This window comes from Biomphalaria glabrata, chromosome 7 (assembly GCF_947242115.1).
Source record: "Biomphalaria glabrata chromosome 7, xgBioGlab47.1, whole genome shotgun sequence".
Lineage (NCBI taxonomy): Eukaryota > Metazoa > Mollusca > Gastropoda > Planorbidae > Biomphalaria > Biomphalaria glabrata.
Genome location: NC_074717.1, coordinates 2,601,061 through 2,627,086, shown reverse-complemented (window position 1 = coordinate 2,627,086; position 26,026 = coordinate 2,601,061). Strand labels below are relative to the sequence as shown.

At 33.8% G+C, this 26,026-nt stretch overlaps 1 protein-coding gene across 2 annotated transcripts; it reads right to left on the bottom strand.

Moving 5' to 3' along the window:
* Positions 1-801: 801 nt before the first annotated feature.
* LOC106053797 (importin-4-like) lies at positions 802-25,639 on the bottom strand. 2 transcript variants are annotated; one of them, XM_056035956.1, is made up of 30 exons: positions 25,522-25,639; positions 23,504-23,590; positions 23,291-23,376; positions 23,142-23,183; positions 22,865-22,997; positions 22,473-22,609; positions 21,883-21,925; positions 20,804-20,869; positions 20,561-20,662; positions 20,069-20,152; positions 19,757-19,888; positions 19,431-19,484; positions 18,892-19,001; positions 18,650-18,758; positions 18,201-18,339; positions 17,448-17,561; positions 17,020-17,148; positions 16,642-16,765; positions 15,626-15,737; positions 14,376-14,485; positions 12,695-12,772; positions 11,774-11,937; positions 11,003-11,196; positions 9,792-9,959; positions 7,940-8,151; positions 7,345-7,477; positions 6,848-6,952; positions 5,395-5,464; positions 4,402-4,434; positions 802-2,115 (listed from the first exon to the last, which is right to left on the bottom strand). In XM_056035956.1, the coding sequence occupies exons 1-30, from the start codon at positions 25,585-25,587 to the stop codon at positions 1,961-1,963; spliced, it is 3,291 nt and encodes a 1,096-aa protein (XP_055891931.1). In that variant the 5' UTR covers positions 25,588-25,639; the 3' UTR covers positions 802-1,960. The 2 variants fall into 2 exon arrangements, with proteins under 2 accessions (XP_055891931.1, XP_055891932.1); XM_056035957.1 differs by lacking the exon at positions 4,402-4,434.
* Positions 25,640-26,026: the final 387 nt, after the last annotated feature.

Below are 26,026 nucleotides of genomic sequence, written 5' to 3'. Positions count from 1 at the left end.
ACTCTTTGAAAATTAAATCAACAATAATTCATACTTCATTTTATAAGTCATTTTCTAAAATAGGTTACGGTTAAGTCTTGTCGAACAGTAACAGTAAAGACGTTGATTGTTTTGTTTTTGTTTTTAAATTCTCGTTAAAGCTAACCTTCTTAACACAATTGTCATCCCAACTGCAACATATGCATGTGAGACATGCAAGTCATCTGTCAAAATTAAGAAGAGACTAAATGTGGCTCAACAAAAATGCTGAGACGAATTTTGGAAGTCAGTTACACAGATCGGGTCTCAAACATGAAAATCCTATGCCGAACGAACACTTAGTGAGGTTGTGACAGAGCGTCAGATGAGGTTTGCGGGACATGTTCTATGACAAAAGGAACTACGCATAGCCTACCATGAGTTGCGATGACATGGAGGTCAATAGGAAGAAATCGCAAATAGGGACATCGTCGTATAACTTGGCGCCACACCTTCAAGGAGGACCTCAAAACGGACATCAGGTGGAAGGAGGCTTCAGACATTGCCAGTGACAGATCTTTATGGAGACAGCTTGCCGCCCAATGCGCTGAACTACGCGGGAGGACCTAAGTCTAAGCAAGTAAAGCTAACCATCAACTTTTAAAGATATTTTAAGAAATTGTCAAATCTAACACCCAACTGGTATGAAAATCTGTTTTTCTTTAAATTCAATTTAATTTCATCCTTGGTAACTTAGTCTTCAAAAATGATGTAACCAAAATTGCACAATTTCTTGTCATTAGTCATTGTCCAAACAATCTTAATTCATAACAAAAAGCTAGATAACCACAGCATGTTTTATTTCAAGTTTTGTTTTTACAAGCAAAAAATATAATAATTTTTGTTAATGTTTAGATTCATGAACACTCTATAGAAGTAATTGCCTTTCATTAGTGAGTGGTTTATTTCTCTATTTTTTTTTTCTGAAGTTTCATTCAGTTTAAAAACATAACAATTTCAGATGAATATTAAATATTTTCTTGTTGTGAAACACATACATGACATATGTAAAGAAATAATTTATATGTAAACATACAAATATTACACATCGATGATTGCTTTACACTGGGATTCAAGTGCCTAAATAAAAGGAGTCAAAACAGAGATCCGTCGTATGCCCAGTTCATACATAGATCAGCCTTGTGTCCAGTCGTTATATTTGTACAATACATTAATGTATTTTCAATGTAGATGAGAAAAAAAAATATATGAAAGCAAGGTTTTAATTAACAAGAAAATTTTATAAGACTTCAACTTGGACTAGCTTTGTTTTTCTGTGTGCGACAGACAGTTCACACCCTCAACAGAGAACATAAGTAGGAAGGGGACAATGGTGAGTTAACGAAGAGGGACTGAGTAAAGCAAAGGAAGTGTCAAACATCCCAGCATGCACGATTAGTCATCAGTACATATGCAAGTTGGCAACAATAAAAAGCTTCCCGATTCTAAAATTGTTAAAAGGAAACAAAACAAAAAAATAATTTGTGGTATGTACATGAAGAGCTTTATAAATTAAAAAAACAAAACAAAATCACTGGTACAAGATTGCACACTGACACTGAATGCAAGTATATAATGGTCAGTGTAATTGCTTGTCCACTGGTCAGTCTTAGCCTCATCATTTCTTTGTGCATCATTGCACATTCTATAGCATTACAATTCTAGGATGCTAACGTCTCTAATATGAAATGGATTTTGTTTACATAACATGATACAAAAAACTTGGACAATGAGATTAATAATGACTCTTTTAGATTTTTTGTTTTCAATGATAAAAATTTGACTTCAGTAACATGCTTAGATTGACACAGCTCAAAAAAAAAATATAGACAAATGAGATATCATCTTTAAAAAAAAAATTATAGAAATGCATCATGGGTAAATTTTATACATCAGGTCTGATTTCTTTTATGCCTCTGCCTAATGAGGAGGGTCTTGAAAATCATGAGGGCGTTGGAGCCAGGTTGACCTGAAGTGTCAAGCATGCATCCAAAACTAGGGCCAGTTCTTCTTCCAACTGGGCACGCACCTGGTCAAACTCGGCAGGAAACTTAACCTTCACACTCTGTATGAACTGCACAATCACAGCCTGAGCGTCTGAAAGGGATATAAAAAAAAAAGTGTTACATCTTAACAAAATAATTTATTGTATAATATCATTTCTCAAAGTTATATTCAAAGGCAAAGATTGATCAAGATAAAGATATCAAGAGAGTGAATAACAGAACATATTTATGCATTGGGTTTTGTTGAGTCCAAGTGAAACATTTCACTTCAAGTGATTCACTTTGTAAGTATCTAATACATGGAAGAGGTGTTGTGGACAATTGCTAGGCTTTGGAAGGGGGGGGGGGGTGAACTTTTTAAAAACATTACTAAGTCCATCCAACTCTAAAGGGTAACTGACATGTGCTGGCCACATGACACTTTCATTAACCCTATCTCTCCGTAATTATTTTCCATGTTCAGAAAGAATTTTGTATCTTTCCCATTTGTACTGATAGGGTTAAATTTCATTAACATTTTTCTTTTCATCAGAAAATGTTATAATTTTTTATAGATAAATGCATGCCCTTTTTATAAAACACCAATTAAAGTTTATGAAACAAAAAAAAAAAGTTAATTTAATGGGGTCAAACCAAGGATGGTATCGTCGATCAGGAGAGAAAGAGTTAAACATTGGCCATGGATAGGAAAGGGGAACTTTTAAACAGATGATGTCAAGTGGCCAATGTATTAACTGTTTCACTTGATGCTTAACAAACATCAGGTAACACGTCAAAAAGCTGAAAGGAATCTCAAATGACTTTTTTCAGAAGAAAGATGTGAACTCAAAATGACTAAATGGTTTACAGGCCAAATGCTTTACCCTTTAATTACTACATCCTCTCAGGTGCTATCAAGTGTCAGCAATAAATTCTACATCAGATGCTATCAAGTGTCAGCAATAAATTCTACATCAAGAATCAACACACAAATCAAATGAAATATTTCATTCAGATAATGGTAGAGAATCCCTCAGATAGTTCTAGCTTGTTTTTCACGGATTAAGCTGATGGCATTCAATACAAGAATATACGAGCACACAACTTCGTGATAAAAACAACAACTGCCTTGTTTAATTATAATCTTAAATCAACACACTCAGGGGTGCTAACACAATAGGTATGAGCATTTGTCTAGTTATATGCAAGACATCTATTACTCCTTTACTGCCAGCAAATAAAGTTCTATGCATATCTAAATTAGTGAACTATTGCTGCTACAAATCTACTTCCTCAAATAGTTCACAATTTGCCATACTGAGTTAAGATCTTAGTTTTACTATGACGCTGCGACATAACCCCATTTATTTACATCAAAAAAAAAAAAATAAGATGCTGACAAAAAAATAATGTTTAAAAGTCAGCATAAATTTCTATGAGCAAGCAAGATGAATTTGACTTTGTCAAACAACAATGCAGGTGAATTGAAAAACATCACATCTCCACTACAGACAAACAAGGTAGCAAAAAACAAACAAGAGAAAGCAAATTTCTGTGTAACTGATACTACCAGAACACTTGCATACAATACACACATATATATATACACATATGTAATCACAGAATGTTGAGCAATAAATGAAAGTCAAATATTTATTAGTGTGATTAGTAGTAGCAGTATGATAGCTGTACAATGCAAACACTATGGAATGTTTAAATGATGATCAAGACATCAAGACAGAATGTTTGTTTAATTTTTAGTGCATATAAAGTATTGAATGACCCAGTAGAACTTGAATTGTTTATATGGATATCTTGTTTGCCTAGTAGGGTTACATTTAATCATATAATTTTTCTATTCATCGTATGCATCCCCTGTCAAGTTCGGCATCTTGAAAAGAAAAATATGATAGAGCCTTTCCACAACATAGTTTCTCTAAGTTTTATCATAAAAATTTTCTCAACAATTTATTGTGCCATTATAAAAGCACACATTTAAAAAAAAAACACTTGACTATTCACACAATTAGTATTAGAATAGTGCTTTAATGAGAGTGACCAGAGACTAAGCAATACAAACTAACAACACTAGACTATTCACACAATTAATATTAGAATAGTGCTGAAAGTGACCAGAGACTAAGCAATGCAAACTAAATGTTAGTGAGAAATCTACAAAGCTAAGTTTAGTTCTGGAAGTAACACAAGTTGCTACAGTAACAGTCAAATAAAGAATGGTACAAGACAAAAAAATAAACTACTGAAATCAAGAAATCAGAAATTTAAAAAAGTGCAGTGTATTCTGGGAAGGCATGGCACTGACAAAAGATGGACAACACAGCTTGAACAGAACAAAGTTATATATTTGAAGGTGACAAACAGAATGAATGATTCTTACAGCTTTGTGGACATGCATTCTCTAGTTGAGTATCTACAAAACATGGTCAAATATTGGATTAATGCTAAGAATGACATGAAATTGAAAATAACAAGGCAGGAAAATGTTCAAACCAACAAAAAAAAAACTACAAAATTGAAATGTTCTTCATTTAGTTCACCCTTTTCATTCTCTTTCAGATTAATTGAATATAACATGGCAGGGTAAAAAACAACACATTTTTAAAGTCATTAATCCTGATCAATAAAGATCCATGTCCTAAGAAAATACACATGAAAGAAGAAAAAAACTAATTTAAAGCAAGATTTAACATATGACATGCCACTTTGAACTCATACAGTGTAATAAAGAAAACATCATCCTTTATTTTAAAAAAAAGATGTACTAAAAACACGTGCAATGTCCTCAATGATGTAAGGTCTCACAAAACAAACCTAATCCTGAACTTTATTAGCATGTCACTGAGGTCAAGTTTAACTTTTGTGTGTGTGCAACCTATCTTTTTAAAATACTAATGATAATATATAATTCAAATATTCGTTTAGTCATTACCTTTCAGACAACTCTTCATGCACCAAGAATGAGTGAAAGTTGACTGACTAGTATGTGGAAGTCCATTTATTTTATTCTTAAACAGGAAAGAAAACTAACTCGTTTAGCAGCTTCAACATTTATTATGACCAGTACAATTCTATATTTACTCTACAGCTCTTTCTCTCTCAAATCTCATATCACTTTCTAATCAAAGATACAAGGCCTTCTATACATTTTTAGCCCCATCTGTTCATTAGCTAATATACTCTTGAAATAATAACCACAATTCATAAACAAAATGTTCTTCCAATTATTTCAGAGGATGTACTTCTGTACTTATACAAGTAGCACATACAACATGACCCAATTAGTTTCACCTGCCTGCTCAGACTCCCACATTGATTCAAGTGCACACATTAAATGAATTAAAATGTTCACTTATTTAGTTCTGAGACTCACCTTCTTTTATGTTCTCTGTTTTCATCACAATGGCTGCAACACCCAGAATTTTAGGGATGAAAGGAATAATCTAGAAGAACAAAATTAGACATATTTAGAAGTTAGAAACACAAGATAGTTTGACTAAGACTTAACATATTAAATATGATTGGACAATATGAGAGATGGACAAAGACAAAGGTTTTTATAGTAAATGTCAGTGCTATAGTGCTCTATCCAATCTAAAAGAACAGCATTATCTAGTTCTATGCAGTCTAAAAGCTGAATGTTTCTTGTGAAAGTTGATAGTTGGACAATGGTATTTTAAGGACAGTTCAAAGCTCCAACAGATTAATAATAATTCCATTTTAGTATTGCTATTATTCTATTGAAACAACAACAAACTTCATATACAACAATAAACATTTATGATATTTTATCATTTGTTAAGTTGTTTTAATAAATCTGAAATGTCAACTGCAGAAGTAAAATAAAAAGGAATAAATTATTAGCTAGCAATGCTAGAGTGTTGACAGAAGAAAATAATAAAATATTGAAATATCTATTTGAATTGGATCTGTGTTTGAGGGGGGCAAACTATATCAATATAAACAAGAGTGAGCCAAAATAGTTTTTTTCCCCAGGTACTCAACCATACTTTGGTCATCTGCACTTAAAGTCATACCGATACTTTAGTACTGTGGTGAACAAAACATTTCCCAATCAGTTTTGTTTTCATGTGCTCAACATTTCATTCACCAGAAAGTTGTCATTACGGTATTTATCTTTTTTAGTATGTTTTCATACAAAACAAAAATTTGAAACATTTTTTAATATCACACTCTATGCATAGGCTCTGCAACATACAAACATAACAGATCAACCATTAGCAAGTGAGTAGCATTGATTTGTCATGACATCATGGAAAACCATCTTTGTAAGATAAGCAAGTTTTAAGGTACCGGTATACTGATGGTACATGCAAACACAACATGAAGCTCTTCAGAAATCGACACTAACAGAGGGGCACCGGAAGATCCACAGGGAGAAAAAGCATAAAGGGTCCCGAATTGCAGATGGGTACACACCAGAAGCCGAAAGAAGGGAGAAAGTCCTCAGTGCCTGGTGATTACAGATGCCCAACCTGTGACCAAACGCAGCTGTGTATCAAGAATTGGTTTCTTGAGTCACATGGGAATTTGCGAAGGGAAGAGATCATAAAATGCCACAGAAACTTCTGAATCGTCCTTAAACAGATATATGTATCTACTTTAATCATTTTGATTTCTTCACAGCTGTGACCATGACCTTAGACAATATAATCATTTATAGTTCATTTCCTTACCATTGACTCGGCAGCCATCATTTGTACACAAGCTTGAGCTGTATTTAACACTATCCTATTCTAATGTTACATAGATCAGTTTTTCTTAACTGAAAAGAAATAGTTGGCCCTATAAAAAATTAAAATTACCTCAGGGACATTATCTCTATACAACTTGGTCAAACAACCAAAGACAGTCACATTCTCCTCAAGGTCTTCCTTCAGGGGCAGCAATTGCATGACCACAGGAAGTGCCTAATAGCAAAAGTGAAAACAAATTATAAAATATTTAAATTCATAGTTTTCACAAAAACTTCAGGTTTATAAAAATAAGTTTCTCCGGTACAATAACAATCCAATTTAATAAGCTGTCAAGTAAAACTAACAGTAAATTAATTGTATTTAGTTACTGACACAAGAAAAAGTGTGGGCTAGCTGCCTAAAGCAATTTTACTTCTGATAGGCACCAAAGAATAGTCCGGTCCTGATTCTTGGCAAGACCATCCTTTCAAATTGTCACTTGTATTAATGAAGGTTAGATATATTGAGAAATTAACAAAGTACCTGAACAACTTGTGAATACCAATCAAGACATGTCAATGACTAGATAGGAGTCAACAGTTTTAGTTCTGTATTCAGCAACCTACCTGTGTAAGAGCAACATTCTGTTGACTAAACCAAATCATCCGACACACTGCTGCACAAACATTGTCTAAGACTCTGGGGTTAGACTCTGTACCCATCACAGAGAATAAAGTTTTCAAAATATCTGTGTAATGGCTGGAAAGATGATTAAAAAAGAATAATTATCTTTTTTTTTTTTTCAAATTAGATTTTTAAAAATGTTGGGAGTCAATAAAAACAAAAGTAGAGAAATACTTCACTTTGAATCTTATTTTTTAGCGTGCTATAAGATTACTTGATTACAATTTCAGAAGGAAGAAAAAAAATCAACAATTACTAAGAATAATTATGCTTAAGATTTCTCTATTTCATAAATTCAAAATAAACTTTATTATTTAAAGTTTTCTTTGACAGGAGTACAAACAATTTAACAGTTCGATTAGATATAGAATAGATAAAAACGGCAACATCTTCGATTCTAAAGATGAAGGATGAGTGCAGTGTTTCACAAGACTAGGCAAATCTAGTTGAGACCCGCACATTTTCCTGCATCTCGTGCAAAGACAGTACAACAATAGTAAAAAATTAAATATATCCTACTCCTGTTTCTACATGTACCTTAGCATGGCCTCCCCACCGTTGACTGCCAACACGCCCAGAGCAAACACAGAGTTACTGCGGACCTCCTCGTCCTCATCTTTGGTCATTCGAGTGAACACAGGGTACAGTACACTGGTAAAGGCAGAGCCCACTGGTGGACCGCAGGCCTCTATAATCTCAGCCAGAGTACCCACGGCAAATGACTTCTCTGCTGTTGAGGAGGTGACTTTCTGTTGGATAAAAATTCATGGAGAAAATTACAAAACAATTAAAAAAATAATTAGCTACTGGTACACCTTATATTAGGCCTTAGAGTGGACCCCCCCCCCCCTGGTGAACAAGCCGCAGAGGAAGACCAAAAAGAACATGGCGTCACAGTGTACTTGAAGAAGCAGAGAAGACCGGGAAGAGCTGGCTGGGACACCATCAAAAAGCTAGCAAGAGACCGTGGAGAGTGGCGTGTTTTTGTCGAGGCCCTATGTTCCATGAGGAACTCAAAGGAGTAATGATGATGTACCTTATATTAGAAATTTTGGTCCTTAAAAGTTCAATTCAATAGAGGTTGTTTTTTTTTTTAAATAAAATTTTTGAGTTAACTAATTTAAGGTCAATGTGGCCAACTGGTAAAAGCCTCGAGTTTGAAAACTGCAATTTTTAACTGAGTCCACCCAACTCTAATGGCTACCTGACATATGAAGGGAAAATTAAGGTTACTGGTAATAGTGCTAGCCACAAGACACCTTGTTAACTATCAGCAATAAAACAGATGAGCTTTACATCATCTGCCCTATAGATTACAGTCTGAAATGGACACGCAATTGTCAATTAATGATTTTAAAAAAAAGATGGACTATTGATTGCTATCAACAAGGCAGTTTATACAAATGGTTCTATCATCAAGATTTGCATTATAGACAAAAATGTGAATAAGGCTTTTGAGACAAAGCTAAATATTGTGAAGCTGTTTCTATGGGAGATTTTCTAAATTTAATAACAGTTGTCTGCTTCATATTTACAATTAAACTTCTAAGATCCAGTCTACATTCAAGGGACATCATTGTAGGCAATGAAAGTTTTTAGGAAGATATAGAACAAGTGATATGGAGAGATGTAGGCACAAGCAGCATGGCTTAGAAATTTGATTCTACGATGCTAAAAGTGCAAACAAATTTATTCCATGCCTTTTAAAATACATAGTTTATCAACAGTTCCATTACATGCCTTTTAAAATACATAGTTTATCAACAGTTCCATTACATGCCTTTTCAAATACATAGTTTATCAACAGTTCCATTACATGCCTTTTCAAATACATAGTTTATCAACAGTTCCATTACATGCCTTTTCAAATACATAGTTTATCAACAGTTCCATTACATGCCTTTTCAAATACATAGTTTATCAACAGTTCCATTACATGCCTTTTAAAATACATAGTTTATCAACAGTTCCACGCCTCTGCACGCCAGATACACAAAAAAAAAGCTACCAATTTATAATTTTACCTCCATTAGGAAAAAATAAAAAAGGAATGATTTCCAATCCAACTTTCGAATGTCTTAAATCTGAACATGTATGTATTAAATTCTCTAACTTAAATGTTTGCTAGCTATGATATTGCAAAGTGATTCTATGTAAGTATTTCTCTCACTCATTTTGTTTCTCAAAAACTAAATGTCTAACTGTAGAGTTTAGCCATTTGCTTGTTTTGTTTTATTTGATATCATCTACAGGGAGTTATTATCAAAATACAGTTTCCTCGAACCAATGAGCTTCATAGTAGGAAAATACCTGCCAAATTCGTCAACTAAGGTTAACATACTGTACTGCAGTATCAAGTCAATCCAATGAAATGAATACATGTCTTTACCAGTCTCTTGAGTAAATCTTGGACAAATGATGTAAAGAAAGGTAAGAAGTGTTCTCCTCCCATAATTCTTGCCATGACAGGAAGTACATCCCCAGCAGATTCAATCAGCATGCTGTCAAACTCAGCCTCACTTTCATCTTCATCATCTTCTTGATCCTGGCAAGCCACCTGTCAACAAATGGCCAAAAGTGAATAGCATTTTATAAAATATTGTAGTACAGCGTCACAAAAAATATGTAAGCATCGGCAGATCACAAGTTGTGAAGGTTGGATAAATAAAGAGAAAATAAACACATAAATGTGTAGGCTGTCAAATCTATGAGATGTGTATAAGTGGCTGGGTTAGTGAAGAAAAGTGCCAGGGTTTGAATTAGTAGATACTTAGAATTATAGGAATCAAGCATTTTTTTTAAGGTTTACAATGTTCTAAAGTAGTTGACCACAGAATCAAAATAGCTAAGCATCACCTGTTCTAAGACTCTTTAAAGGTATCAGATAATAAATTCAATATGAATTCTTCCTGAAAATAAATGTTAACAAATGTACTTAACAGTTCAACAGAATGAAGTCATTCACTAGCTTCACCTTATCCCTTAGTCTGTAGAACCATTGGGGCACCACACAAGATCTGTTAAACATCTTCTCCAATCCTCTCGTCTCTTGCCTTGAATAGAATTTCTTTCAACGGCAGGCCTGTCCATTCTGTTATGTTGTCTTCCCATCACTTTTTCTGTCTGCCTCTTCTTTTTCCTGGTACTGTTCCATAAAGGAAGGTTATTGCAAGCTCTGAGGACCTTGTGATATGGCCTAAGAGTTAAAGTTTGTGTGTTTTTTTGACAAAGGTTAGCAGGTCATTGTTGCATCCAATAGCTGAATTAATTTTCTTTCTAGTCTCTTCATTCGTGATGTGGTCTTTGTAAGTGATACCTAGGATCTTTCAGTAACAACTCAATTCCTTTGCTAGGATCCTCCTCTCAAGATCTGTAGTCAGCGTCCAGAGATCTGCAGTCAGTGTCCAAGATTCGCAAGCATAAAAGAATGTACATTAGTCTGATTTTAGTGTCAAAGGCTATGCCTTTGTCTTTCCAGATAGTTTTGAGTTTTGCAAGTGCTGCTGTTGACAGTGGTCAGTAGTTCAGGTTTTGTTCCTTCATCAGAGACAATAGCTCCAAGGTATTTAAATTACTGACACAATTTGACTAGATACTAACCTTGTGTGTAAATATTTCTTTCATGGCAGTGAGTATGGCATCAGTAGCACCAGTAATGGACAACACTGGCTGACCAATCTTCAAGAGCATCTCTTGCAGGGCATCCACAGCAGTCATGACTAGAGTGCGGTCCATCTCTGTCCTAATGGCTTCTAGGTATTTAGGAACCACTCCAACAATCATCATCTTCAGTGCTAAAAAAGTTAATAAATAAAATAACTGGAGAAGACGCAAATTAAATTTCCTAATGTATTGATAGGTGTGTGATGGGGGGGGGGGGGGGGCTATAATGCTGCGTCTTAGGAGAAATAGAAATACAAAAGGTAATTTTAAAAAATCAATTTAAATAAACCAGATACATACATACAAGGTGCACTATCAAATGGAATAACTAGAAAAAGTCAATAAAAGAAGGAGGCTGACCAGCCTGTGTTTAAATTTGGCAATGGATGGCAGATGACTTTGACATGCCAGTTAGAACTGCACAATATAATTTTTTTTAAACTTAGAATTCATAGTTAAAATTATAGTCTACATAGTTTATTAGTGAACAACAGCAAAAAATTCACATCTTAGGAGTTTTTAATTAGGGAATATTGCAGACTTTTATGTATCTACAAGAACAGAGGCCTGCATGATTTGTCAAGCTGTAGCAGATGTTTGCTTATGACCAAAGAGAAAATGACATTGTCTATGCTCCAGGTGATTACAATTGTCAAATCAGGCGTGTGCCGTGCTATAAAGTGAGTACCAACACTACAAGACATGTACCTGTGCCAGCTTCCTCTGAGTTGGTTTCTTTATGTACACTGTGCACACAAAGGCACAGCTGGGACAGAGTGGTGAAAGCACTTTTCTTGATGCCTACAGCTGGGTAACCCACCATTTCCAAGACTTCGTGGAAAGAGTGCTGGAGATGTGGCATGAAGGCTCGACTGAAAATAATTCACAGATTGTTACATAGCCAAAATGTGATACAATAGAGAGGTTTACTAATCTAAGTTTTAAAAAAGGTCTTCATGTTCTTGAATGTAGTGAAGAGTGAGAATATTGTGAATAAAGTTTTGGCTTTTTAACTCTATCCGCACTTAAGTAGCTGGGAGTTAATTCTTCTGCATCTCAATTATAATTGTCAGAAGTCTTAATTGCTTAACTGAGCCTTTTAATAAGTGAGCAAATGACAGTGACAATTACGTCAATCTAACATGAAAGAAAAACAGTTTAGCTAATTAAAATTGTGGAATAACTATTGATTGAGTGCACCACTTCATGATCTGGTTCGTAGTGCATCAGATGGTCAAAGTTATTGACAACTGCTGCCTCTATGAGATACAACTCCAGTGATATGAAATCCTAGATGGACAATCAATGGTTCAATTTCAATATTTGATGGTAAGATTTATTATTTCATTTAATAGGGATGATGAAAACAGATTTTTATGGGTAAAAATGTTTTCTTTAATATAACTATTTTAGTTGTGTAATTACCCAGTATTATAAGCTACAAGACAAGTGTATTTACCCAGTATTATAAGCTACAAGATAAGTGTATTAACCCAGTATTATAAGCTACAAGATAAGTGTATTTACCCAGTATTATAAGCTACAAGTCAAGTGTATTTACCCAGTATTATAAGCTACAAGATAAGTGTAATTACCCAGTATTATAAGCTACAAGATAAGTGTTTTTACCCAGTATTATAAGCTATTTCTCCGAGTGCACAACAAGCATCTTCTTTCTCATCAAGGTAAGCATTTTCAACTGAGATCCTAGAATTAAAAACCAAGATAAGAAAACAATTTAAAAATGTTAAAAAAAAATCTTCCTAAACGTTCCAACCCATTACTTCAACAATGACAACCAAACATTCACCCTTCCAGCTGGTAATATAAAAAAAAAAAGTAAACATTGATTCACCCTTCCAGCTGGTAATAAAAAAAAGTAAATATTGATTCACCCTTCCAGCTGGTAATAAAAAAAAAAGTAAACATTGATTCACCCCTCCAGCTGGTAATAAAAAAAAAAGTAAATATTGATTCACCCTTCCAGCTGGTAAAAAAAAAAAAAGTAAATATTGATTCACCCTTCTAGATGGTAATAAAAAAAAAAGTAAATATTGATTCACCCTTCTAGATGGTAATAAAAAAAAAGTAAATATTGATCCACCCTACCAGCTGGTAATAAAAAAAAAAAAGTAAATATTGATTCACCCTTCCAGCTGGTAATAAAAAAAAAAGTAAATATTGATTCACCCTTCTAGATGTTAATAAAAAAAAAAAGTAAACATTGATTCACCCTTCCAGCTGGTAATAAAAAAAAAGTAAACATTGATTCACCCTTCCAGCTGGTAATAAAAAAAAAATTAAATATTGATTCACCCTTCCAGCTGGTATTAAAAAAAAGTAAATATTGATTCACCCTTCTAGATGGTAAAAAAAAAAAAGTAAACATTGATTCACCCTTCCAGCTGGTAATAAAAAAAAAAATTAAATATTGATTCACCCTTCTAGATGGTAATAAAAAAAAAAGTAAACATTGATTCACCCTTCCAGCTGGTAATAAAAAAAAAATTAAATATTGATTCACCCTTCCAGCTGGTATTAAAAAAAATTAAATATTGATTCACCCTTCCAGCTGGTAATAAAAAAAAAAATTAAATATTGATTCATCCTTCCAGCTGGTATTAAAAAAAAGTAAATATTGATTCACCCTTCCAGCTGGTAATAAAAAAAAAAGTAAATATTGATTCACCCTTCTAGATGTTAATAAAAAAAAAAAGTAAACATTGATTCACCCTTCCAGCTGGTAATAAAAAAAAAGTAAACATTGATTCACCCTTCCAGCTGGTAATAAAAAAAAATTAAATATTGATTCACCCTTCCAGCTGGTATTAAAAAAAAGTAAATATTGATTCACCCTTCTAGATGGTAAAAAAAAAAAAGTAAACATTGATTCACCCTTCCAGCTGGTAATAAAAAAAAAAATTAAATATTGATTCACCCTTCTAGATGGTAATAAAAAAAAAAGTAAACATTGATTCACCCTTCCAGCTGGTAATAAAAAAAAAATTAAATATTGATTCACCCTTCCAGCTGGTATTAAAAAAAATTAAATATTGATTCACCCTTCCAGCTGGTAATAAAAAAAAAATTAAATATTGATTCATCCTTCCAGCTGGTATTAAAAAAAAGTAAATATTGATTCACCCTTCCAGCTGGTAATAAAAAAAATTAAATATTGATTCACCCTTCTAGATGGTAATAAAAAAAAATTAAATATTGATTCACCCTTCTAGATGGTAATAAAAAAAAAAGTAAACATTGATTCACCCTTCCAGCTGGTAATAAAAAAAAAAAGTAAACATTGATTCACCCTTCCAGCTGGTAGTTCTCATCCTCCCCATCACTCTCCAGATTCTCATCTTCCTCCAAGTCGTCGTCATCAAACACTGTGATGATTTCTGTTTCATTTTTGTAGTGAGCCTGAACAGAGAGAGGAAATTTTGATTGAACTGACTGCACATAGCATGTTACTGCTGCCTTATTTACTTAGCTGAAAGGGAAAGAAACTATTTTCTCAATCATTGTGTGGTTCTAGTTTCTCGCGTGTGCATAGTCTATGGGAACAGAGCTAGCTAATAAACATTTCAACAAGTCCATGTGTGCATTGTCTCACTTAGAAATCCCCCAATATCACTAATAAATGTTTTGCTTATATGTATAAGTTATAATGTTATAAAGATGGTTTAAATCAATGTTACAAAAATGATCACAACAAACAAAATGAATCTATCACTTAAGACTACCTTTTGAAAAACTAATGCTTAGGACATCTTATAGCTTCATTATCTTTATGAAAATTTGACAAAAAGATTATAGATAAAGTTTTTTTAACTTCAGGATAAAACTACCAACACAAGAAATAAATATAGTGTGAATAGCAAAGTACTGGTACTACCACACACTGGTAGCTATGTCTAGATTGAAATTTAGTTATTTTTTAATGTTAAAATAAATAGCTCATTACAGATTAATTGTTGTTTTTTTGAAGTTAATATTTAAAGAATGTAGTATAGTCTAGGGCTGATATTAGATGTAAATTAGCAGACCCACTGGTACCAAGTAATTATCTTTGTGATCACTGAGTCATCTAGCTTGAGTTTTGCTTTTTTACTTTTCAATTCACAGCTTCACTTTTTAAATTATTTTCATTTTTTTTTATATTAATAAAACAAATTACAAAAGTGTCATCAAAAGTGTTACTCTGTAATTTAAAAATGTGAAATATTTAGTTATGTGTTTCCTATCAATTTACAAATATAAAACAAAAGTAAATCCATTTCAAACTTTACCATTGGAGAACAAAAAATAATCTATTTCCATAGTTAGTATTCACATTAACCAGTTAAAAAACAAACATGTCCACAAGTAAAACTAGATAACACAATTTCCATCTTCAACTACCTTACTTGGTAATTCAGTTAACTTCAACAAGCAATGCAATATAAATTGTGCTTTAAAAAAACAACAACAACAGCAAAAGAGTCAGACCTCAACAGAAGTTGCTTAATGAAGCTACAGGCTGAAGTAAATTGAACTATACAGCAACGAGAAACCACTTACTTTCACGCCTTCAGTAGATCTCATGGACGCAACAATCACATTGACAATCTTCTCCACGTAAGGAGCCATGTCTTCTTTAATGACAGTTGAAATGGCAGCAAACAGACTGTAACTGCAACAACACACGGAACAAATCAAAATCACTGCGCAAGTCCAATAGCTAATATTATTAACAGGGACACTTCTATTAAAGCAGATAAATTTAAAGCACTATCAAGGGAGCTTGAGTTCAAATCCTGAATCAAGTTGTGCCTGCTGAACACCTAAAGGTAAGAAGGAATACTTCTCCCAGAACCAGCCCCCCACCCTTCCCAAATACTACAGGTCCACAAAAGTGATTAGACCAGAACATGCTGAGCATGCTATAGAAGGAAAAAGGCACAGTTAGAAAGAAAGCCAAGTAAAATTTTAAAACAAACAAAAAATAATGAAAATTTTATTGTTGATTAACCTAAACCCATCAAAATAAGGTTAAATAAACCAAGAAATCCCAAGGTCACTTTTGCATAGCATTTCAACTGTCTCTCTTTAAAAAATAGATACATTTTTAACAGCTTTACTCAATCCTAAGAAATCAAACTATGTTGCTATGTCTATCCAAATGTGAACTTTTATGTTTGTTTTATATGTGAATATCAAAATGTTTCGTAAAGGTAAAATTGTCTCAGAATGTAGGCCATCATAATCCATGCTTTCTTTCCTATCAATCCAAAAGTCTCATCCAAGAAATGATACAATTTCCTAAAAATTTCCTATCTTCTTCTTAATCCTTTGGACTTCCAATGGAGCATTGGGCCACAAATTTTCTTTCAATCTTCCTATTTCTTTTAATTCATTAAAGGTTTTGTTTTGATATCAAAACCCTTACACACGACTACATGGTCAAGTTTTTTAAAGTAATTCATTAGTTAACAGGTCTTGAAAGATCAAGTTAACAGGTCTTGAAAGATCAAAAGTCCTAAGTCCATGATTGCAAAATGTTTGTCCCTACTGCCATAATCTTGTGATGTACTTACACACATCTCCTGAGATCTGGATCTGTTGAGGACTGCAGTAAATTAAAACCCAGGTCGATGCACTCAGTAGCTAAAGGTCGAAACGTTTCAGCCCCTATACTTCTAGCAAACACAGCCAGAGTATCTGCAAGTTGTAAACAGCAAACATGATACAAAATTAATTTGTAGTGTATTATTTTAAAATAAAGATATTTTATTATTTCAATTGAAAGACTTTCATTATTTTGAGTGAAAGACTTTTATTTTTATAAGAGAAGGATCATCTATTATTTGAAGAGAAAGATGTTTTTTTATTTGAAGAGAAAGATGTTTTTTTATTTGAAGAGAAAGATGAACTGATTAAATTTTTTGACAAAAAGATTACTAGGTGTCACTGACCTATGGCAGCCAACTGAAGTTTTTTCATCTCTTCATTGTCTTCTTCTGTTGATTCCCCTGTCAAATACACTTTGAACAGCTCTAGAATATCCTTGAAATATGGAGTCATTTTCTCTTTGGCAGCATTAGCTGTTAAGTACCAGAACAATACAAAGTAGATATATAAAAACCTTTAGGTTTGCAGAAATGAGACAGTGGTTTTCAAAGTAGAAGTGCCAAATGTAAATAACATTGCCAGTTGGTAAGTGCATTGAATGCGCTAAATAAAATGTTCTAGTGAACGACACTGATATGTTTACAAGTATAACACACACAAAACTTCCTGAATTGTAGCGCTATATAACAGCTATAATTTAATTTTAGTTTGCGATTCAAAATAACATATTTAAAGAAATTGATAAAAAACATTTTTGGCTATTTTACACTACCTGCTGCTCCTATTGCACTAATGGCGAGTTCTTTGGGTTTGTGGAGGTGACAATTTTTGATAACATTAAGTAGGTAGCTCATTAAATCTGGCAAGTAGGGGAGAATTCCAACACCTGGCCACAAAGACAAAAACATTACTTTATGAGCTAAAGAAGACATCTCAGTACAAGCATTTCATAATAAAACCAAATAACAGATAAGTTAATACCAATAATCCAAGTACAATATTAGAGCTGACTATAGTCCAATTAAGGTTATATAGGCTATGAATTTTACTGATGAATTAATTCCAATTAAATATAAGGGTGTGGATTTTGTTCTGGAAATGAGGTTATGTGTTAGGATATAAAGAATACTTCACTCTCTTACACTTCCACACAGCTGCTCTATCACTCAACACACCAACAACTTAATAAAACATTTTCCGTTTCTTTTCAGTTGGTACTATTGACAACATAATGTTTTTTTTATGTAGGAGGGAATATGTCCATTCTATACAGTTTCTATCTTTTTCCCAAAGCAACTCTTTAAGTTTCCAGAATATACTACAATAAATAAAACTATTTTCTATTTCTACTAGCTATGTACCCACATAACTAAATTACGGTGGATACTTTTAATTTGTATGCATTAAAATCATTTTATTCAGTATGTTAACTATTTATTAGTCTACAGCAGAGGCTGGTAATAAAATGACTTTGTTTCAATACCTATTCTCATGTGAGATCTTACAGTTGGTGCTATTGACCTACCTAAGTTTTCACAGAACATTTCCAGTGCATAGTGACTTTTGACGACACCTTTGGGATTTTTCTCCATCTCTTCCATTGATTTATTTAAGTATTGAAATAAGATGGGCAGTAACTCGGAGGCGTACTTGCTGATGTCAGGCTGAAGAAAGACCAACAAATCTCACAGTTAAACAAATCTAATTGAATTGGCACTGACTGTGATAGCGTGTTTGCTTTGAGTGGCTAGTAGTGTATTGTGTGTGACTGTGTGAGAAATGACCAGTCGACCTTCATTCTACATGGATGAGTGAACAGCAAAGAAAGTGTGTAAGTCAGGACTGTGTGGAAATGGGTCGGAAAGATGCTGGAGTAAAGGATACGAATAAAGACTAATAAAGCAATGTTTAATTGAGACTATTGTTGTTTTTAGTGCGTCTATTACACTGACATCACTAGCAATGCTTTATTACCTGTAGATGTTCAGAGAACTGCCCTACAGCAAACAGGGCAGCGTTGCGCACAATATGAGACGGGTCGCTCAGGCCTTGACAAACTGTGTGTAACATCTGAGATAGCATTCTGTAGTAAAAAGGAAGTTGCAGATTTGTTTCACCGACACATTACAATACATAAAAAAAGTAGACATACTTAAAAGTGAGTGGACCTTACAGCACATCAAATAAATAGTGACAACTAACAAAGTCAGTATTACCTGGTCATAACAAAGTCACCACAACCTTCAACAATAACAGCCATGATTAGATATGCTGCTCTCCTGGTAGATGCTTCAGGGCTCTTTAAACATGCTTCAACCATAGGAGTCTTTAAGAGTCCATGATTCAAGATTAAGAAAATGTGCACAGATATCAAAATTAATATAAATATGACTATGAAATTAAAAAAAAAAACTATATATATACAGTCTGATAGAGGACTACAGAATGAATTTTCTATGTTTAAAATGCATATCCATTACTTTAAAAAATTGCTAATTAAATATAATTAATGTACAGTGATTAACACAAATGTGAATGAGTTTCTCACAATCTACATGTGAGGTCACCAAACAGTTAGACTTCTATGTTTGCAGAATACAAACAGGAAAGCAGCACTTAGAGATAGTCTGATAATTTAAGATTGGACAGTATAGTATTTGTAAAGTAACCACACAACGACACAACACTGTGTAGACTGGACAGTGTAATATTTGTAAATTAACCACACAAAGACAGATTCTCAACTAGAACTTACCACTTTGTTTAAAAATTTCTCAGCTGGCAAGTGAAGAGCCATTGTATCCACCACCTAGAGTCACAGACAGAAACAATGAATACATTCAATTGAAGAAATAAATGAACAGCTTATTTCTGTTTAGTATTACAAACAGGAGCAAACCATTAAGTCACAATAAAAGCATGCAACAGAAGAAACTAACGAAAAACTGTCTATTATACATTACAGACCAACAGCTGATGTCAATTAAATACAAATATTCAAATATTGCAGACAAACTGCTGGTGTCTATAAAATACAAGCATCAGGGGAAAAAAACAGCTGATGTCTATAAATGAACCAACCTGCACAGCATACTGCGCTGGACTGTGAGCTTCCACTTCCTCGTCATCATCTTCATCCTCCTCATCTTCATCACAGATGATAGGTATCAAAACTTGAAGAATTGGGTCAACCAGATGATGTTTAAGTACAGTCTGGGCATGAACAAAAGAAATTTTAAAAAATTGGAATTAAAAAAAAAGTTAAGAATTCTCAAATGATGAGATTTAGCATAACACATAATTATAACCAAATTCAATCAGCTTCAACAAATAATTTTGAAATAATATTGCTCTGAAGTGAAAGGCAACATTAAACAAAAAAATGTCTCTGACCTTTTTCTTTAACCTCACAAGTGAAGAAACAAAAGACATGGCCTTGACCCTTAATGCATCAGAATAATCTTTGTTCTTGGCAATCTGAGATCAACACAAAATATGATTAGAAGACATGGCTGCCACTACACCATGAGGAATGCTTATGACAAACATTAGGGACATCTCACCTTTATCCTAAACATGTATACAGAAAAATACATTTTCTATCTAACATGATAAAAGATTTTGTTTTGTTAACATGACCAGATCTATTTGAGATTCTGAATGAATAAGTCTTAAAGATCCTCACACATTCACAGATAGACTTCTATATTTTTGGGATTTATAAAATGAAAACAACAGCTGTTTGGACTAACTACCAATGTCAGAATGCAGATTTTACAGAAATTTGTGGGTAACTAATGTGTTTTTAACAAAATGAAATCAACTCTCAAAATATTTGAACTCATAAGAAAATGTGTATGCTAATGATTAAAATAACAACCATACCTGGAGACAGTACTGAACTAAAGGTTTTAAATGTGGCACAATGATTGCCACTTCTGACTCCAAAAGCTCATCAAAAAATTCTAAAGCCACACAAGCTTTATCCTAAAAATAGTTATTGAAAAAAAAATGTTCATTAAAAAATTATAATAAAATAGTACTTTAAATGAATTTAAAAAAAGAAAAGATGAAACTCCTAATTCCAATATGAACTAATCTTATGTAAAATTCACTCCCTAACCCTACCTCATCCACTGCAGCCAAAGATTGCACAACCTCCAGCACCCGAGGTACTACATTCTGTATGTATTTCTGAGGAGACACAAAACATCAAAGTAATTCTAGAGACAATTATATAGCAATATAAAAACAAAATGTTATAAAAACTCAGTAGGTCAGAAGGAATGAAAATGGATTCCCAAGTGATTTAAGAAAAGCTCTAGCCAAATGGAGGGGGCGCGGTGGTCGAATGGTTAAGCGCTTGGCTTCCTAACCTGAGGTCCTGGGTTCGAATCCCGGTGAATACTGGGATTTTTAACTTTGTGATTTTTAGGGCACCCCTGAGTCCACCCAACTCTAATGGGTACCTGACTTAAGATGGGGAAAGTAAAGGCGGTGGTCGTTGTGCTGGCCAGATGACACCTTGCTCGTTAACCGTTGGCCAAAAAAAAAAAACAGATGACCTTAACATCATCTGCCCCATAGATCGTAAGGTCTGAAAGGGGAAACTTTACTATCCAAATGGAGATTAGGGTTGGGTCAGGGGATGTTACTCAGTACAGTGTACCTCTTAATAAACAAGGAACTACTTTTTATCAATTCATATACTCACTATTTCACACAAAAATGTCTATTTCATTTTTATGGTATTCCAAATTTACAAAAAACTAGTAATGAGTTCCTGGAGTTATCCATTGCGTATGTTCACATGAAAACAAACCTCGGTGTACCATAAATTCAATTGTAAAAAGATCCACATAAAATCCAGGTCAACATCTGACAAATACTACTGACTTGATAAACTAATACAAATAATTTATATGTAGATCTAGTCATTTTAAATGACTTGACAATATTATAAGAAAAGTAAAAGTTCAAATAGACAACTGTCAAAAAAAGCAACTAAAGACTGTAAGGCCTCAGGGCTTGCAAAGGCTTTCTGCAGGGGACAGTACCAGGAAAAAGAAAGGAGGATAACATCAAGGAATGGATGGCATTGTCAATGAAAGGGACTGTAATCCTGGCAGAGGGCAGGAACAGAGGAAAGAAGATGGTGTTTAGCCCGACAGTGAAACAGGTAAAGGTGAAAGTACTCTATCACTTACCATTTCCGCATCTCCAATGTAAAACACCAGGTCTGTCATGGCTCTGAAAATATATTTGAAACATTTTTTCTTACAGTAAAAATCTAGAAAGAAAATTATGGGAAGCGTGGTCGAGAGGCTAAGTAGGCTTGAACTAGGCTTGGCTACCTATGAAAGGGGCTCGAGGTTCGACACCAGACTCTGGCAGAGTTGTGTTTACTGAGCACCTAAAGGAATCATGAAAACCAACTCCCAGTTACCCCCCTCCCCCCTGGTCCACAAATGAGATTGGACCCTAGCGCATGCTATAAGCATGAAAGTGGTGCTATATAAAAGCTACAATTTAATTTGGACTGCATTTGGTTTATATATATTTGGAATAAGGTATAGATATTTGGTGTTCAATATGTAATATAACAAGGCTAGAGCCGAATCATACAAAAGTAGTTTCATCAGTCTAAATATATTATGGCCATGTTTATAATTAAAGTGTTCTACTTTTCGCTTTTGCTTTTCATGTTGTTTTATTTATTCTAAACAGAAAAATGTACAACAACAAAACATAAACAATGAGTAAATGTGAAAAATGAAGAATTGAAAACAAAACTCACTTTATAGAGAGATAGCAGACTTCAAGATTCACCCTGTCATTGAGTGTCTCTGTTAATAGTGTCAGAAGAGAAACCATGTGAGGTTTCAACTGTTCTGCAGCTATTGACGTGACTACAGACAGGACATACATCCCGATCTGGCAAGAAAAAAAAAAAGTACATTTTCAACCCACAAGGAAAAAAATTGAGACAAATTATAGTCAAATAAACATATAAATATATGCTATTTTTTATTTTTATTTTTAGAGAAAAAATTAATACATTTAAAGCCACTTTTTTTTTCTTCAGATTCTTAAAACCTAGAGGATTTATACAAATGATAGGAAACATCCAGACAAAATCCAATCCCTTAAGATCCTCTGGCAGTGGCACACACTTTATTAATAACCAACCTCTCTTTTAACTGAATCTTGGTCTTTCGTATAAGTTACAAGGAATTCAAAAAGTGCAGGCCAGTTGTTGGTTGGAGTTTCTAGACGAGCAATTACACCAACAATCTGAGCAATGGCTGCCCTGGCCCGTTGGCTGAGAAAAAAAAAGTCAGGAAGATTTTTTTTTTTTAAATTAAGCTTGAGATAAAAATAAACATTTCACCATACTAACAAATAAATTAAAAAGCTAAATTGCTAATAAGTGAAGATTAAAACTTATTTTGATTCAGTAACTCACTCAGTCTCTTGTATAAGCAGTTGTAATATATTGCCTCTAATGCTGTAATAGAAAAAAATGTACTATAAATTAAGTATAAATAATGTATATAAAAAAGCATATAGGCCCTTAGAGTATATATATATATTTTATGCATTAGGAAAATCTACTTTTCTTTGAGTCCAGTATCCAAGCTAGCCCACTGCTTGGTCTTGTGTATTTTTCTTCTTAAAAGAACAGCAGCATACTGTCGAATCTGCAAAACAATGAAAACAAAACCATCGATGAACTAAATGGCACACTTTTCATGTTGTTCATGATATGTTCTACACAAAATGTTGATTTATAAAGTTTGTATGACCTGACTGAAAAAAATCATCTACCTGAGGCTGTGTCGATGTTCCAAGTATCTGACATAATGTCTGTATCGTTGAGGGATCTTTGAAAGCTTCTTTCAATTCTAAGGTTGCCTACAATACAGAAACATTTTGTATTTAAAAAAGATTAGCAAAAAAAAAAAAGGAAATTATTGTAATTTACCAACACACATTTAAAGACGGTCAATAAAGTAACTATATTTTGTGTTGCTTTCTTTACTAAGTAATTCTTTTGTACAAATTATTGAAGCTGGGATAATGTTTGTTTGTTTATGCCTTTCTGACATTTCTACAGAAATGAAGATTATTGTTTTAGGCTAAACCTTCAGCAGGACGGATTTTGGGAGTCATACATTGCCAATGACAGATCTCTATGGAGACAGCTTGCCGCCCAATGTGCCGGACGGCGCGTGAGGACCTAAGTCTAAGTCTTCAGCAGGAGATAACAGAGAACAAGGCTGGAACTAAGGACCATCATGTTGATGATATATAGCGCATAAGCCACCTATTTTTAAAACTTAGCTAGGGCTAGTTTGCATCACTTCTATTTGGTGCCTTTAAATTTAGGTTATAAATTAGAACATTACAACAAAACTCTTATTATCACTCATTCTTTCAAACCAGTGTTTCTCAAACTGTTGCTGGTGGCACCACCTTAAACTAAGAAGAATTTCAATCAGGCACCCCTTAGCTAACTGAGGACCTTACTGTGTTCTATCACATCAGATCATCATTTTTACAGTGTTGGCTAGTTATTAAATGTGATTTGCATGCAATTGGTTTGTCAGACTGAATATTATTAACAAGTATTGTTTTGTGTAACTTTTCTATCTTCTTAACTTATCTTATAATACAGACGTTACTTCAAAAAAGAAGATGATTACGCCCTACACATCATGCATATTAATATTATTATTAACCAAACTTGTCTTTAGAAATCTTACAATGATTTGTTCAGTTCTTAAGTTTTTGAAACAAAATTTATAGATTTTTTAACTAAATTTTAAATCCAAATATATGAATGATAGAAATTTCCATCATGATCATGCTCTGACCTAGCAACAATCTAAATCACAAATATGGAAAACAAAAGACTTGCTGATCTCCGTCTCGACAGGTTTGGGAAGCCTTATCAATGTTGACATTTGCATTACAGCCCATTGCGCACAGCAGCAGGGTTTCTTAGTTGCTGTACAGAGTTTTGCAAGTGAGGATAATTACTTAGGACTTGAGCCTCTCAAAGACTCAATTAGATCTAGATCTAATCTAGTCTCTAGTAAGAAAAAAGTAAAGTTTCCCTTTTTGTTTTTCAGGCATTGCAACCTATAGACTACTATAGTGTCTATAGTGACTCTATAGCAAGCGTGACTATATATTATAGTTATAGCCATATAGGCTATACTATAAGACTATAGGCAGTAATGCCAGTATAGAATAGGGCAGATGATGATGATGTATCATGTAATTGTAAAAGTAAAGACTAATGGCGACAAAGCTGCAAGGGCAAGGCTAAGCTAAGGTAAGCCTAAGTATAAGGCTGCCTAAAGCCTAAGCTGAAGCCCAGTGAGGCTGAGTCAACTGAGTGAGACTCACTCGTCTCAACTCACTGACTTCACTACTGAGTCTACTCACTACTCAGCACTGTCACTAGGACTAGATCTAGATCTAAACTGCTCGCAGCCTTCACTGAAGTGAAACTGATCTGAGAGACAGGTCACACTAGTCACAGACTCACTGACTGCACTAGATCTACTCGCAGTCTTCACTGTTCTCAGTTCTGAAGTGAGAGTCAGAGACACTAGTCACTTACCACTTCACTACTGACACTAGTAGTAGTAGTAGTAGTGAGACAGGTCAAAGAGTTCACAGACTCAGTGAGACTGACACTACTGACAGACACTGAACTGTCACTGAACTCAGAAATTTAAAGTAGTCTAGATCTAATTATAATTAAATAAAAATAGACGTATAGACTATTATAGAGCTGTACCGCCTAGAATACTGAAATACCGTAGCGTGAATACCTTTTGAATTATTTCATTATCAGACTCAAGCAGCCGCGCCAAAATTTGCTCTAGAGAGGTAGCCATGCTGTAGATGTAGAGTTTATCAAGATCTAATTATTCGTTTCGCCTAACCAGGAGATCTATTGCAGCTCCGAGTTTTTTTACATTCCAGTTACAATAGTTCTAAAATTATAACTCACTTATCTATAGAAATATTTTTTTTTTAAATTGCAAAAAGAACGAGACCGAATTTAATACTTTAAATTTAAATTAATTATTTCACTGCCTAGTAGTCTAATCTACAGAATACAAACGATAGGCCTTTTGATCAGACATTCTAGCACTAGACCTATAATGCTATAAGAATAATACTCAACAGCAGTGGCGTACCGTAGCAAGGTACCCGTGGACCCGGGTTCAAGAACATCTTGGAGGGCCCCCCTCCAGCTAATAAGACATTTTTTGGACAAAAAGTAATCTAAATGCAAAGACATTCCAATGTAAAGATCGTACCTTAAAAAAA

Coding starts and splice junctions, on each gene's coding strand:
- LOC106053797 (XM_056035956.1), bottom strand. CDS start 25,587: ATGGCTACCTCTCTAGAGCAAATTTTGGCGCGGCTGCTTGAGTCTGAT. Junction 19,889..20,068: donor TTGTGAGGTTAAAGAAAAAG/GTCAGAGACATT, acceptor GTTCATGCCCAG/ACTGTACTTAAACATCATCT. Junction 11,938..12,694: donor GAAATAGCTTATAATACTGG/GTAAAAACACTT, acceptor AATTATTTTCAG/TCGAGCCTTCATGCCACATC.